At 42.2% G+C, this 13,487-nt stretch overlaps 2 protein-coding genes across 4 annotated transcripts in view; both read left to right on the top strand.

Moving 5' to 3' along the window:
* Window positions 1–13,487, top strand: part of CLCC1 (chloride channel CLIC like 1) — a 76,184-nt gene that overhangs the window by 24,730 nt on the left and 37,967 nt on the right. The window lies entirely within an intron of this gene.
* Window positions 1–13,487, top strand: part of WDR47 (WD repeat domain 47) — a 38,896-nt gene that overhangs the window by 20,515 nt on the left and 4,894 nt on the right. For all 3 annotated transcript variants that reach the window (XM_053915373.2, XM_024570408.4, XM_024570410.4), the window contains 7 exons: window positions 839–1,017; window positions 1,407–1,667; window positions 4,436–4,511; window positions 6,351–6,508; window positions 9,755–9,924; window positions 10,480–10,650; window positions 11,341–11,472. In XM_053915373.2, the coding sequence (XP_053771348.1) occupies window positions 839–1,017; window positions 1,407–1,667; window positions 4,436–4,511; window positions 6,351–6,508; window positions 9,755–9,924; window positions 10,480–10,650; window positions 11,341–11,472 (1,147 nt within the window). The remainder of the gene's footprint in view (window positions 1–838; window positions 1,018–1,406; window positions 1,668–4,435; window positions 4,512–6,350; window positions 6,509–9,754; window positions 9,925–10,479; window positions 10,651–11,340; window positions 11,473–13,487) is intronic.

The following is a 13,487-nucleotide window of genomic DNA, read 5'->3' as shown; positions in this document are numbered from 1 at the left end:
TTTACCACAATAGAATGTTTTCAAATGGACATGTAATTTTGTCTCCGAGTCATTGCTGTAGATTATGAAAGAGAGGGGATTGTTACTATTTCCTGGGAAAGGGAGAGAGTTTTAGCTGTAGTTAGCTGCACGAGGCTCTTGGTCTGTCATTGTGCCGATTTGAGAGGTGAGCATTTGGTCACGTGATCCGTGTGAGGGGGCCGGGCTCCAGCCTGGCAGAGGACTCTGCCTTTGCCAGCGTCGGCATTCACTAACTATTTAAGTCCTGTGAGTTGAGTGCTGTCCAGTTCTTCTAGAGGAGTGAAGTAGGAATGTTGGGACTGCTAAGTTTAACACCCATTTATTTCGTTTGAAACCTGAGTTAAAGTATTGTTTTTGAGGGAAAATTTTATAAGTTGCTCTCCAGAGTAACATATTAAACAATTTACATGCTTAAATGAAGTGTGTTGGACAAGGTTAATATTGTGTTTATTAAATGTTAATGCAGCTTGTCAATATTTTTTCAAGTAATGTAGATAGATTCTTACTAGTATTTATCTACATTCATATTCTCTAACCATGTCCCCTTGTGACCACTATAATTTGCATTTTTATTTTGGGTTAGTCAAGGATCCAAGACGGCCATTCATTTTGGTCAGTCTCTTGCTGTGGAATAAAGGAAATTAACTGATCTGCTTGACTACTAAGATGCATGGGTGCTATGCTGTTACTCAAGAGCAATGTATTAAGTGTTTTCTAATTGTTAAATATAGCTATTTGTATATTTTCTTTAGCATGTATTGAGTAGGGACGTAGTCGATCATAGTCTGCTCAAATATATTTTTCTAATATTTTTAAGCTTCGCGATTCAACAGAACAGTTTCAAGAATATTATAGACAAAGATTACGTTATCAACAGCATTTGGAACAGAAGGAGCAACAGCGACAGATATACCAACAGATGCTGCTTGAAGGAGGTGTGAGTCAGGAGGACGGTCCCGATCAGCCACAGAATCTCACTGAACAGTTCCTTCATAGGTTGGTATTTCAGTCATCTTTTTAAATATAAGGAATTTTTTAAAAATTATTTATTTATTTTTAGAGAGGGTGAGGAAGGGAGGGAGAAAGGGAAAGAAACATCAATGTGTGGTTACCTCCGGAGCACCCCAACTGGGGACCCAGCTCGCAACCCAGCCATGTGCTCTGACTGGGAATCGAATCAGTGACCCTTTGGCTTGCAGGCTGTCACTCAATCCACTGAGTCACACCAGCCAGAGATGAAGATGGTCATTTTTTAGTATGAAACTTGCCCGAGATTATATATTATACGTGCATGTATTTATTATCTTATCAAATGTTTAATCTTCTATATGTTAGGAATGTGATTAAGTTTATATTTTAAAATACTTATGTTTTTTATTTTATAGGTCCATTCAAAAGCTTGGTGAATTGAATATTGGAATGGATAGCCTTGGTAGTGAGGTGCCTGCACTCAACCAGCAATGTAATGGGAGCAAAGGCAATGGATCGAATAATTCTTCCATCACTGGCTTTGCTACACCTCCCCAAGATCCTAGTCAGAGACTTACACACGATGCTTCAAATGTCTACACAAGCACTCCTCGTAATCCCGGGTCAGCAAATCACATACCTTTTCCTGAGGAATCTCCTCCTTGTGGAAACCAAGTGTAAGTGCTTTGCTTTGTAATGGCATGTTAACTTCCTACTAAGGAATAGAAATCTGAACTTCTCTTTGGAGCCTTGCAAGTAAAAATTTTTGGAGCTCATTTACCTATCAAATTTTTTTCTAATTTGCCTTCAGTTTTCTATATTCTCTTTTACTAACTTGTCTCTTAATAGTGTTTATTCCCCTATTTTCCTTTTTGCTTTCTTATCACACCAAGACAATTCTATTTTTTTGTAAGCCATCTTACTCAGAGATGATCCTGTTTTAGGCTTTATCTTCTCCTGTTTTTTTTTTTTTCTTTCTTTTCCTTCCTTCCTTCCTTCCGTCCTTCCTCTCTTTCTTTCTCTCTCCCCCTCCCTCCTTCCCCTTCCTTCCCTTCACTCCCTTCTTCCCTCCCTCCCTTCCTTCTTTCCTTCCTTCCTTCCTCCCTCTCTCTTTGTCTTTCTTTCTTTCTTTGCTATTGGTACCTTTCAACAAATAATCTCATTCACAGACTTCTAGGGCCCAAGAAGGTGCTTTATATCATGGTGGAATGATTACTGCAAGACAGTCTTGGTGGCTTTGGTCAGGGAGAATTTTTTGTCTTGCTATCATAAGTAAACAAGTGTTAATTTATTCAGTGGGAAAGTTAAGGAGCATTTTCTTCATCTATTCCTAACATTAAACACCTCTGAGAGAGGTTTACTTGAAAATGCATAACTTCCTTTTGGCATTTGATTGCTTATAAGAATCAGCCATATATATTTAGTATCAAAAACTCTGGCTTTATACTTAAGAGCATAAGTTTATCTAGTATATGCTTCCTTATTACAGTTCTTATAACACTTGTACATCCCCAAAAGTAGAACTTAAATTTTTAAATTTAATTTTTATTTTTATCAAAGTAATACATGTACATAGTTTAGAAAGACAAATAACACTTTTCAAGGCTTAATGTAAAAGAGAATCTCCCGTCTTACCCACCTTTGACCATGATTTCTACTTCCTGTAGGCTGTCATCTTCAACGCAGTGAGCTGTTTCTTTTGCTGTGATCTCTACATTTCTGAGTAGCATACTCCCTTTTTTTTTTTTAAGATTTTAATTTATTTTTAGAGAGAGGGAGAGAAACATCAATGTGTGGTTGTCTCCCATGTGCCCCTAATGGGGACTCAGCCCACAACCCAAGCCTGTGCCCTGACTGGGAATCAAACCGGCGACTTTGGCTTGCAGGCCGGCACTCAATCCTCTGAGCCACACCAACCAGAGCATGCTTCTATTACAATTTTATTATCCATTGATTCCCTGCCAATTAGATTTAGCTACTGTACTCCTTACTCATAATACACTCACTTTATCTACTCCTTTCCAATATGTGTCAGTTTTTGTTTAAATCGGTGCTCAGTGCGAACTTTGTAAATGCTGTTTACACCTGGGTCATGTAGCGCCATGTAATATGACGACATTTCCTTTTCATACGACCCTTTGTTCTTCCTGAGACGGTAGTTGCCTCGTTTTGGGTGTGCACCTGGGCACGCCCATGCTGGTTTTCTTAGTACCTTTCACTAAACTGTCTGCAGGTATTTTGACAGAGCTGTGAATTTATAAAACTCCTCTTATCACTTACTCTTCAGCAAAAAAATATAAGGTACTTCCTGTTTGCCATTTTTTTGTCCCTCGAAGACGTCCCTCCAGGGTCACCCCTGCTTGACTTCATGCTCCTTGCTTCTAGGCCATTGTATTCAGGCCTAGAGAGTCCTGGGGCTTCCCCGCATTGTCCTCCCGGGGATTTCCTTCGCCTCTTCCCTCTGTCGGGTCCCCTGTAGTCTCAGGAAAAGAGGCGCGTCAGAGGTGAGGTTTCTGTGACCTTGCATGCCTACGTAGTTCACGTTGGATTTGTTAGTATAGGATGGGACTCATTCCTCATAGAGCTTCAAAAGCATCTCTCTGTTTCACTGGTTTTGTTAAGATGGCTGATACCATGTTGATCTGATCCTTTGTATGAAGCCTGCTGACTTTTCCACTCTGGATTTGTTTTTTTTCTACTTCTGTATTTTTATTTTCTAAGCTCTTTCTTATTCTCTAATATTCCTTAAAATTTTTTATGGATCTTTTTCTGGATTCACTATTTCCTCTTAGATCTCCAAGGATTTTAATTATGTCTTCGTAGCATTCGTTTCCTGAATTGCCTCTCTTCTTATATATCCCCTTTCCTGTTTGTTTTCGTCTCTGGGTTTCATCTGGGAGGCTTTCTTCCAGTATATGGGACTCCTTGGCTATCTGTAAAGTGTGAGGCATTAAATAAATGCTGCCGGGAAAGGACGTCCACATACGTGAATGGATCTGTCTACCTGTTGACATCACAGAAAAGTGATTAAGTGGAAACATTGTTTTATAGTGGGATCCTCAACTGTCACTTTCCAGTAGAGGTTCCTCTTGGGCCAGATAATTTTCATAAACAGCGGTTCAAGTTCCTGTCTGGGGTGGGATTTAATCACAGCCACCAGAATTCTGGAGCTGAGCAGTGGAAAGGTACTTGCCATTTCACTATAAAATTTGTAGCCTTTGACTTAATCTCCTTTCTGGAATGGCTTCTCACTCCCTCCTTACAACTATGCTTGGTGTCACTGAGTCCAGAGCCACTTCATGAACGGCCCCTGAAAGTAACTTTGGGGACAGTGAGGGTCATTTGCCCCCCACCCCCAAAATTAGAGATTGCATGGATAAATTAATTAATTTAGTTTCTGTTTTGATGTTCAGAGTAAACTTTATTTGATTTTCTATTCACACAGCTCGTCAGAACATTTGGTCATTAAGCCACCACTTGGAGATTCTTCAGGGAGTCTGTCAAGATCAAGAGGGGAAGAGGTAATACTTCCGGGAAGGAGGTTTCGTTGTCTTCACGTGTACTTTGCAATGTTTGCTAAGGAATTCTTCACTCAAAGAATGCACCATGTCTAGAAGCAATCATTATTGTTAATGCTGGGGTTTATCTCATGGCAGTCGAGCTTTCACGGGGCGAAGTGAAGAGGCTGCCTCCGAAGGCGCATTTGAGAGCATTCCTGTTCATGGCCGGAAAGCAAGCTCTTGCTGTGCACGGCTCCCTGAGCCCTGCGGCTGGCTCGTCTGTCTGTCTGTCTGTCCTGCTGGCATTTGCGTTGCTGTGGGGCTTCGCATCCGTGCAGGATGGAAGCAGACCTCCATCAGGGCCAGTACACAGCCTCGCTCTCTCTTACTTTCCGTAGTTCCCAGTTTAACCCAACGACAGAGTCGTTATTTCAGGCGCTGACGGGGCTGGTAACAAAGACTGATGAGGTTGCCTGTTGTTGTGTCGAGCACATAGGAATATTTGTTCCTCGCACAGAGAATTACGCTCACCTAGTGTTCTCAGTTCTTTCGATTTTCAAGAAAAGCTAGAAATGTAGGTTTTTATGTGAACTATTTTTTTTAAATGGCAACAAATTTAAAAGGTTTAAAGCACACTGGAGAAGAGCAAATAAAGTTTATCTGTGGCTCTGCCACTTCCAGTGTAAAGCAAATCTTAGTAATTATTATTAATGTGCCGTAGGCCATTTCACCAGTCATTCCCCTCCCCTTTTCGCGTATCTACCCGTGTTACTCGTTCGGCAAGCAGTCACATTTCTTGTATACGGATTGCTAAAAACTGTAGCATTTCTGGTCAGATAAGTTCATATGAATAATGTAAGAATTCACTCAGTTACGTAAGACAAACGTGTGGCCACATCAGGCTTCCCCCTACTCCCCATAAGGATGTACTGCATGGGTCATAAAGGTTCGGGTGGTGAGTGGCATAATCTCTTCACTGACGCAGGCACTGAGGGTCCCAGACCTCTCAGGATCAGCCAGAGCCGACGTGGTTTCCCTGCATGTGTGTACTTGGTGTCAGACTTCACCAAGACGGGGTCAGGCTGGGCTTGTTGACCGGACCCAGTCTGGAGGTGCCTGTGCCAGGTCCAGTCGTTCCTGGTCAGGGTAGCAGGGCGGCTTCAAATGACACCAGTCGCAGGAGTTGCCAAAGCTTCTATGCAGAACTGCTTTACTGTGCCTCCTCAGAGCGGGCTGCGGGCGGGCGGGCAGACAGTTTGAAACAAACGGGAGGCTTGAATTAAATGTTCTCATTAAAATCATTTAAAAATTTATTATTATTTTTATTGTTGACACTATTACAGATGTCCCCCAGTTTTTGCCCTTAGCCCTCTTCCACCCAGCTCCCCTCCGCCCTGGAAAAATTAAAGTCATTTTTACAATTTTAAGGGTTTTTCACAACTTCAGTTTGAAATATGAATGTATTCATTGCTGGAGATGATGGCAAACTTCTTTTTTACCCTATTAAAGAATAGTCCTCGTATCCTCCTTTTAGAAACACAGACGACGTCTGTTGTTGCAAGAACTAGACGTGGGCTAGATTTCTTCTTAACGGTTAAAGACAGCCTAGTACAGGAATACATATTCTTATGTTTTGTCACATAAGTGAAGAGAGACTTGAATTTCTCCTAGCTCTCTGAGCTTAGTTTAGCAATGAGTAGAAAAAAACAGAAAGAGTGGAGATAATTTGGATTTGCCATTTAAAAGAATCTATGATTGTAGGTTGTGGACATCAAGTAAATAAGACAGTCCAGATGAATTTAAAATGGGATGCAGATGAGTCCTTTCATAGGATGGCGTTCACATTCCTTCTCTCCATAGGACGACAGATCAAAGAAACAGTTTGTTTGTATTAACACGCTGGAAGACACACAGGCCGTCAGAGCAGTGGCTTTTCACCCAGGCGGTGGTTTGTACGCCGTTGGGTCAAATTCAAAGACTCTGAGAGTGTGCGCCTACCCAGAGGTCATTGACCCCAGGTAAGGGACAGGTGGTTTGCGTTGGTCCCTTTTCCAGAGTTGTCCTTCAGTAGGGTTTATGTTCTTTTTCTTTACTTTTATTATGGTTTCGATTTTTATTTTCTAATAATTTTTGTAAAGATTTTATTTATTTATTTTTAGACAGAGGGGAAGGGAGGGAGGAAGAGAGGGAGAGAAACATCGATGTGAGGGGGAAACATCAATGGTTGCCCCTCGTGCACGTCCCTCCCAGGGACTGATGCTGCAGCTGAGCCCTGTTTTCAGAACAAGCACAGGAAGTCTGGCGAGGACCCGAGTCAGCCAGCCTTCTCCAGGCTTCTGGGCACGGTCCTGAGATGGGGCTTCTCTAAGTCCTGAGCTGGCCAAAAAGTCCGGATGGTTTTTTCCATAAAATGAAAGACACCTTTTTCATTGTCACCAATACCTTTATTGATTTGGATATTTTGAGTATGTCGGCTATCTCCCACGTGGTATAACATTGATTGTTCTCAATTAATGTCTCGATTTGATCACTATCAATTTCAACTGGTCTACCTGACCGTGGAACATTGTTCAGCAAGAAATCTCCAGCATGAGATTTTGTAAACCACTTTTGACACATTTGATCAGTCACAGCACCTTCTCCATATACTGCACAGATCTTTTTTTTGTGATTCAGTTGCATTTTTATCATTCTTGAAATAATAAAGCATAATATGCTGAAAATGTTGCATATTTTCATCTTCAATATTAAAATGGCTGCACAAAAATTCACAAATTTTGATAATTTTTTTTAAAAATGCACACAGCTGTCTGACAAAATTGTTTCAAATGAAATTAAAGATAACTAAGCACTACTAGAGCCATATTACAGAAAAAAGAGCAAACTTTTTGGCCAACCCAATACTAAGGAAGCAAATAGCTTAGACATTGGATATATATCTTCATAGAAGACTGAATTTGAAGTTCTTACTCTTTGATTTCTCTTTTTGTCAATTCATTTGTTATGGCTTTTACTATCAAGATTGGTGTAATAAGGATCATGAGCTTTGGTGGATTTTGTGATTAGAGCAATGAATGCCAAAATGGAAGGCTTTGCATACCAGTAGACAAAAACACCAAACAAAATAAGCCAAAAATCTTTAAAAATTTAAATATAAAAAGCAATACACATCATATGTATTCCAGAGTTTATTTTAACCACTCTTACGTCTTTTTTATTATAACCCTAGTTTGGAGAACAGAGGGGTGAGATTGTTTATTTGCATTTTGGGCTGTATCTCTCCATCTGAAAGCAGAAATTCAGGCTTCTGGACTGCAGTTGCATTTGGATTGGGAAAGGGAATAGGGCTCCTGGTAGGTGACAGTGATGTAATTTATTGGCGCTCCTTGCGTTACCTAGGAATGCACGGGAGAGAGGATAGGCAGAGTCCCAGGTCGGGGAATGGAGGCAGCGCTGACCATGGAGGCAGCGCCACGGCGTGGGTATCTAGGGTTACCTGACCTTACGCTGACTGCCTCTCCTTTTGGTATTTTTTGTGCTGCACGGATGTTTCATGGACTCTTTGTGAAGGAATTTATTTTTGTGAATAAATTGACAAATTTTGAGCTCCAATGTGCTAGGTACTATACTAGGATTTGGGAACAGTGATGACGAAATCAACATGTTCACAGACTTCATGTCACCCCTGGTTTAGTGGGGAGGGTGAGCAGTATGCACATAAGCACAAACAAATGTAATTATACGTTGTGTCAGGGGTCCTGAGGAAACAGCACAAGGTGTGGTAACAGAGAAATGGGGAGTTGAGCGGACTGGGGACTCAGAGGCCTCTTTGAAGAAGCGGTGTTAAAGCCGAGCTCTCAAGATGCGTGGAGCCTAACCCTGGCCAGGGGAAGAGAAGGGACAGCGTCCTGAATAGAGGGAACTCGCCAGGAGAAGAAGCTCAGCTTTTTGAGGAGCCAAACTGAGTCCAGGTTGGCTGGGGAGTTGTGAGCTGGGTTGTGACAACGCCACAGGTAGACATGAACTTGCAGAGCTTTCTGGCCATTTTGAATTTTACCCTGGGTGCCCTGGGAAGCTATTCAAAGTTTTGAGCAGAGCAGTGCTGTGACCTAAGGACATTTTGAAATACGCACCCTGGCTGCATGTGGGTCAGGTGACCATAAAGGTGGACGCTAGGAGAGAGGTAGAAGGCTGCTGTTCTTGATGGCTGGTGTGACGGCAGAGGGGATGGAGTGGGATGGATGGAGGGAAAGTCCCGTTCAAGAAGAATTAGCAGAGCCGGTGATGAATTGGGTGTGCAACTGACAAGAGAATCTTTGGATCTGATCTATTTTCTAGATAAATACAAAGTACCTTCTAGGCACTGGAGATTTAGCAGTCTTCAAGCAAACACAAAAGTAGAGACTAGTACCCTGAAATGCAATAGTTTTCAAGATTTTTGTCATACCGCTTTATCCTTTTCGTTTGTTAATTTGCTGAAGTATTTTCAGGTAAACCCTAGCTGTGTCACTGCGCCCTTGAGGGTGTGTCTCGAAGAGCTGTGCGTTTTCTCACGCAGGCCTGATGTTGTCATCGCACTTCACTGTACGCGGTAGTCATGACTATGTCTGCCCATCCGATTTTAAACTGGGGACAGAGCGCTCGGGTCCTCTATTTTTTATCCTTTCCTTGCCTTCCCTTAGCCCCAGGCAGTTGCTCATATTGTATGTTTAATTAATACTTCTTAAAAAAAAAAAAAAGCCCTGGCTGGGTGGCTCAGTTTGGAGCGTTGTTCCGCACACCCAAAGGCTGTGGGTTGGGTCCCCGGTCGGGCTGTGTACAGCAGGCAACCAATTGATGTTTCTCTCTCACATCGATGTTCCTCTGTCTGTCGCTGAAATCAATAAACATATCCTAGAGTGAGGATTTAAATAAATAAATACTTATTGAACTTTTTGAGTGTGGAAGCATTCATAGCTGTTGTTAAAATTGTTTAGTGTTTCTGAGAAAATCCATGAAAATAAGTGAAATGAAGACTTTAAAAAATCTTGTTTCCTATTTGGACTGATGTAAGAGTTAGATTAGTATAGTAATGGTTTATAATTTAACCTCTGGGTTTTAAATATGCTTTAACTTTATTTCTTTTAAGGTTTTGAAAATTGTTATTAATATATTCTCAGCTACTCTTTTTGCTCCCTCCGTCAAGAACAAGCATAATATAGAACTTTATATTCATTTACTTTAGCAGCAAGAAGTTGAAATATCTTTCTTTAATATTTTTCCAGTGGGCATGACGTCCCTAAGCAGCCAGTAGTACGTTTTAAAAGGAACAAACATCACAAAGGATCCATTTACTGCGTGGCCTGGAGTCCCTGTGGACAGTTACTAGCGACAGGATCAAATGACAAATACGTCAAAGTGCTGCCCTTCAACGCAGAGACGTGTAATGCGACAGGTAGGGCCCGAGGAGGGGAGCAGCGGCTCCCCGATGCATTTCCACCTCTTCCCCAGGTGTGGCTCTCTTGTCTCTGTACTGGCTTTAATAAAGTCTACGGATATTGCCCTAAGAATTGTTTTCTACATTCTAATTGCTTAGTTGTATTCATCAGGCATTCTGTTTTCTTAGTAAGTTCTTACAGGTGGCCAGGTGGTGTCTAATCCCTAGAAAATTATCGTTATCAGAAAAATAACTTTTAAATAACCACTGGAATTGTATTGATACACATTTCCTAGAGAGTGTCTGTCTTCTCTTTCATTTTCTTTGGGATAAAAGACAAGAAGGTAACTTTCCACATAGCTCTGGTTTAGGGGTGACTGAACCAATATTTGGATTTCCTGAGATTTTTCACTCAGGCAAGTGAGATTGATTATAAGATCAATCCGTAAGTACAGATACAAACCATACCACTCTGCCTTTATCCGTGGCCCGATTCCAGGCAGTGTAGCAATCGCAAATGACCACAGTGAGTTGAGCAGCATCTTTTTGTTTTAATTCCTACTGCTGTTTCAGGACCGGATCTGGAATTCAGCATGCACGATGGGACGATCAGAGACCTGGCGTTTATGGAAGGCCCGGAGAGCGGCGGGGCTATTCTGATAAGCGCCGGGGCAGGGGACTGCAACATTTACACCACCGACTGCCAGAGAGGGCAGGGCCTGCACGCGCTGAGCGGCCACACCGGTATGCCGCATCCCTCTTGGTTGCTTTTTGTTTGTCCAGCCCGTGCTCTCCGCCCTCTCCCTGCATTCCATTAGTGGGGTGTAGTCCATCAGATGGATTTCTCCACGACAGAACCCTTTTGTCTCAGAAAGCTAACTCGTGCACTTTAGGTGACACAGTGATGAAGGCTGACATTTCCCTGTGTGCTAAGCTCTCTGCTTATGCACACAGTTCCTTTACTTAACCCTCACAACAGCCTTATGCAGCAGGAAGTTCTCCCTCCATCTTACACATGAAAAGGCACACGACTTGACCCATGTCTTACAGCAAATGTGGCAGAACTGAACTCCGGCCTGAGGTCCGTCTCTTCCAAAGCCGGTGATCTAACCCCACAGTCCTGTGCTTCCTCTCTGGAAAAGCTGCTGTAACTTTAAATGAAAATATTTTTTCGCTACTAATTATAATGTCCTAAAATACCGAATAACCAAAAACAATTAAGTTTATTCCATACGGTTTGGTGTGTGTTTTCCTGAATTTTAATATACATAGCATATATATATATATATATATATATATATATATATATATATATATGTAATCTCTATGACACTGCAGACCATCATATGCCCAGTACTAAGGAGTTCTTAGCTCTGAATGTGTTATAGAAAAGTTCTGTTCCACAGTCATAACTGAGGATGTGATCTTTTGTAGGACATATTCTAGCACTTTACACCTGGAGTGGCTGGATGATTGCATCTGGTTCCCAGGATAAGACTGTTAGATTCTGGGATCTTCGAGTACCGAGCTGTGTTCGGGTTGTTGGCACAACATTCCACGGAACTGGTAGGTTTTTCTGGAACTTACATGAATTTCAATGAGAAAGAAACTATAAATTGCACTTGTGTGCTTCCTGTGCAATATGTATGATAAAAAAACAATAGGAACAATAGTAAAATAACACTAGTGTTTTATGGATTACTTTAAATTCTTTCAACATGCTTTTAGCTGTTACTTTATTGTAAAAATAATATTCATTTTAGGAAACCAAGGCCCAGGGAGATTAAGTATCATGCCTTAATTATCCCGTTAGCAGGGTCATTTTAGAACTCAGAACTTGGCGTTAGCAATTATATTTTTGTTTTCTTTAGTTTCTATACACTTACCTTTAATTTATCACTAAACTCTCCCCTGGTTGTCTAAATTACGTTCAGCTCCTTTTCTCTCATTGAGAGACTTCAATTTGTTTTGTCGGCTTCTCTCGTGCAGCATTAGTGTTGCCTTCTCTCCTGGATCTCTCCTTCTCCACTGCTCTGTCAAACAACACGACAATTTTGTAGAATTGTCAATGCCCCAAGTTCCTCTGTGGACCTTCTTTCCCCCTCCCAGCTCTGACCCTAATTTTTTGCTCCCTTTCTCACCAGATGTCTCAGGATTCTTGCCTATATCCACTGCTACCCGTTTCCTCACCCTCCGTCTTCAGCCTGTTCTAGTCTGTCCTCTGCTGCAGTCACTCCAACAAGAGCTGCCTTTTCAAGATCTTCATGTGCCAAATCACTTTTAAATCCTCATCTGACTTCAGCTCTCAGTGCCGTGCAGCAGTGGCCCTCTTCTCTTCTCTTGGGCTTTCCAGTCTTCTTTTTCTTTCCCGGATAACTACTCTGCTCAACCTCTCAATTTGGGCGTTCCTAGGTCTCAGGATTTTGTTCTCTTTCTTTCTCTAGATGAATGCGTTTATTCCCCTGGCTTTAAGTATAAATTATCTGCTGACAGACCTTAAATTTTTATCTCTGTCAGGCTGGTGTGGCTCAGTGGATCGAGTGCCAGCCTGCAAACCAAAGGGTCGTTGGTTCGATTCCCAGTCAGGGCACATGCCTGGGTTGCCAGCCAGGTCCCCAGTAGGGGGTGCATGAGAGGCAACCACACATTGATGTTTCTCTCTCTCTCTCTCCCCTCCTTTCCCTTCTCTAAAAATAAATAAATGAAATCTTTAAAAATTTTTTTTTTATCTCTAGCTCAAACTTCTTGCATGCCAGGCTGATATTTCTGACCCACCTAGTTGACTTCTCCCTTGGATCTCTCACAGGCCATCTCAAACTGTATATGGGCTTAAACCAAACTGTTTAACTGAATCATGACCCCCTCCCCTCAAAAATAGCTGCCCCACACCTCCTCATCCACAACATTGCTCATGCCAGAAACCCTGGAGTCTCCCTGGGCCCCCTCTCCTCTCCTCCAGTAGCCAATCCATAACAAATCCTGTTGTTTTAGCCTCCAAAATCTACCTTAAACCCACCTACTGCTTTTCATCTTTATTGCTGCCACTGTCAGATAAACCACCATCCCTCAACTTCCATGAGAGCTTCCTTACTGTGCTCTGCACTCTTCTTCCGGCCCCTCTGGTCTGTGGTCCACACGGCAGCCAGAGCACATCATGCCTTCCCTAAAACACTTCCTGTCTTCTCATTGCTCTGAGGTTAAAGCGCAGGCTCTTTACCACGGCCCCCAAGGCCCTGCTTGATCTGGCGCTGTGTGCCCTTCTAGTCTCCTCTATGACCACTTGCATCTTTCCTTCAGTTCCTGGAATGTGCCGGTCGTCCCGCCAAGCAGTGAATTCTCATGCTGTTCCCTTGGCCTGAAATGCTCTTCCCCTTGTCTTCTCATGGTTAGGTCCTTCTCATCTTTAGGTCTTTGCTTCAGTGGCACCTTACAAGTATGTTAAATTATGTATTTGTTTACTTGTTTATTGCTGGTCACAAAGGCAGCAATTGTGTGTTCTATTTCCAGAGTAGGTTTAGCACCTGCCATAGTACATGGTCCAGGGGAGCAGCGATCTAAGAACTCTGTTGAATAAGTGAGCC

This window comes from Desmodus rotundus, chromosome 12, assembly GCF_022682495.2.
Source record: "Desmodus rotundus isolate HL8 chromosome 12, HLdesRot8A.1, whole genome shotgun sequence".
In the NCBI taxonomy this organism is placed as follows: domain Eukaryota; kingdom Metazoa; phylum Chordata; class Mammalia; order Chiroptera; family Phyllostomidae; genus Desmodus; species Desmodus rotundus.
This window is presented reverse-complemented; position numbering and strand designations above follow the sequence as displayed.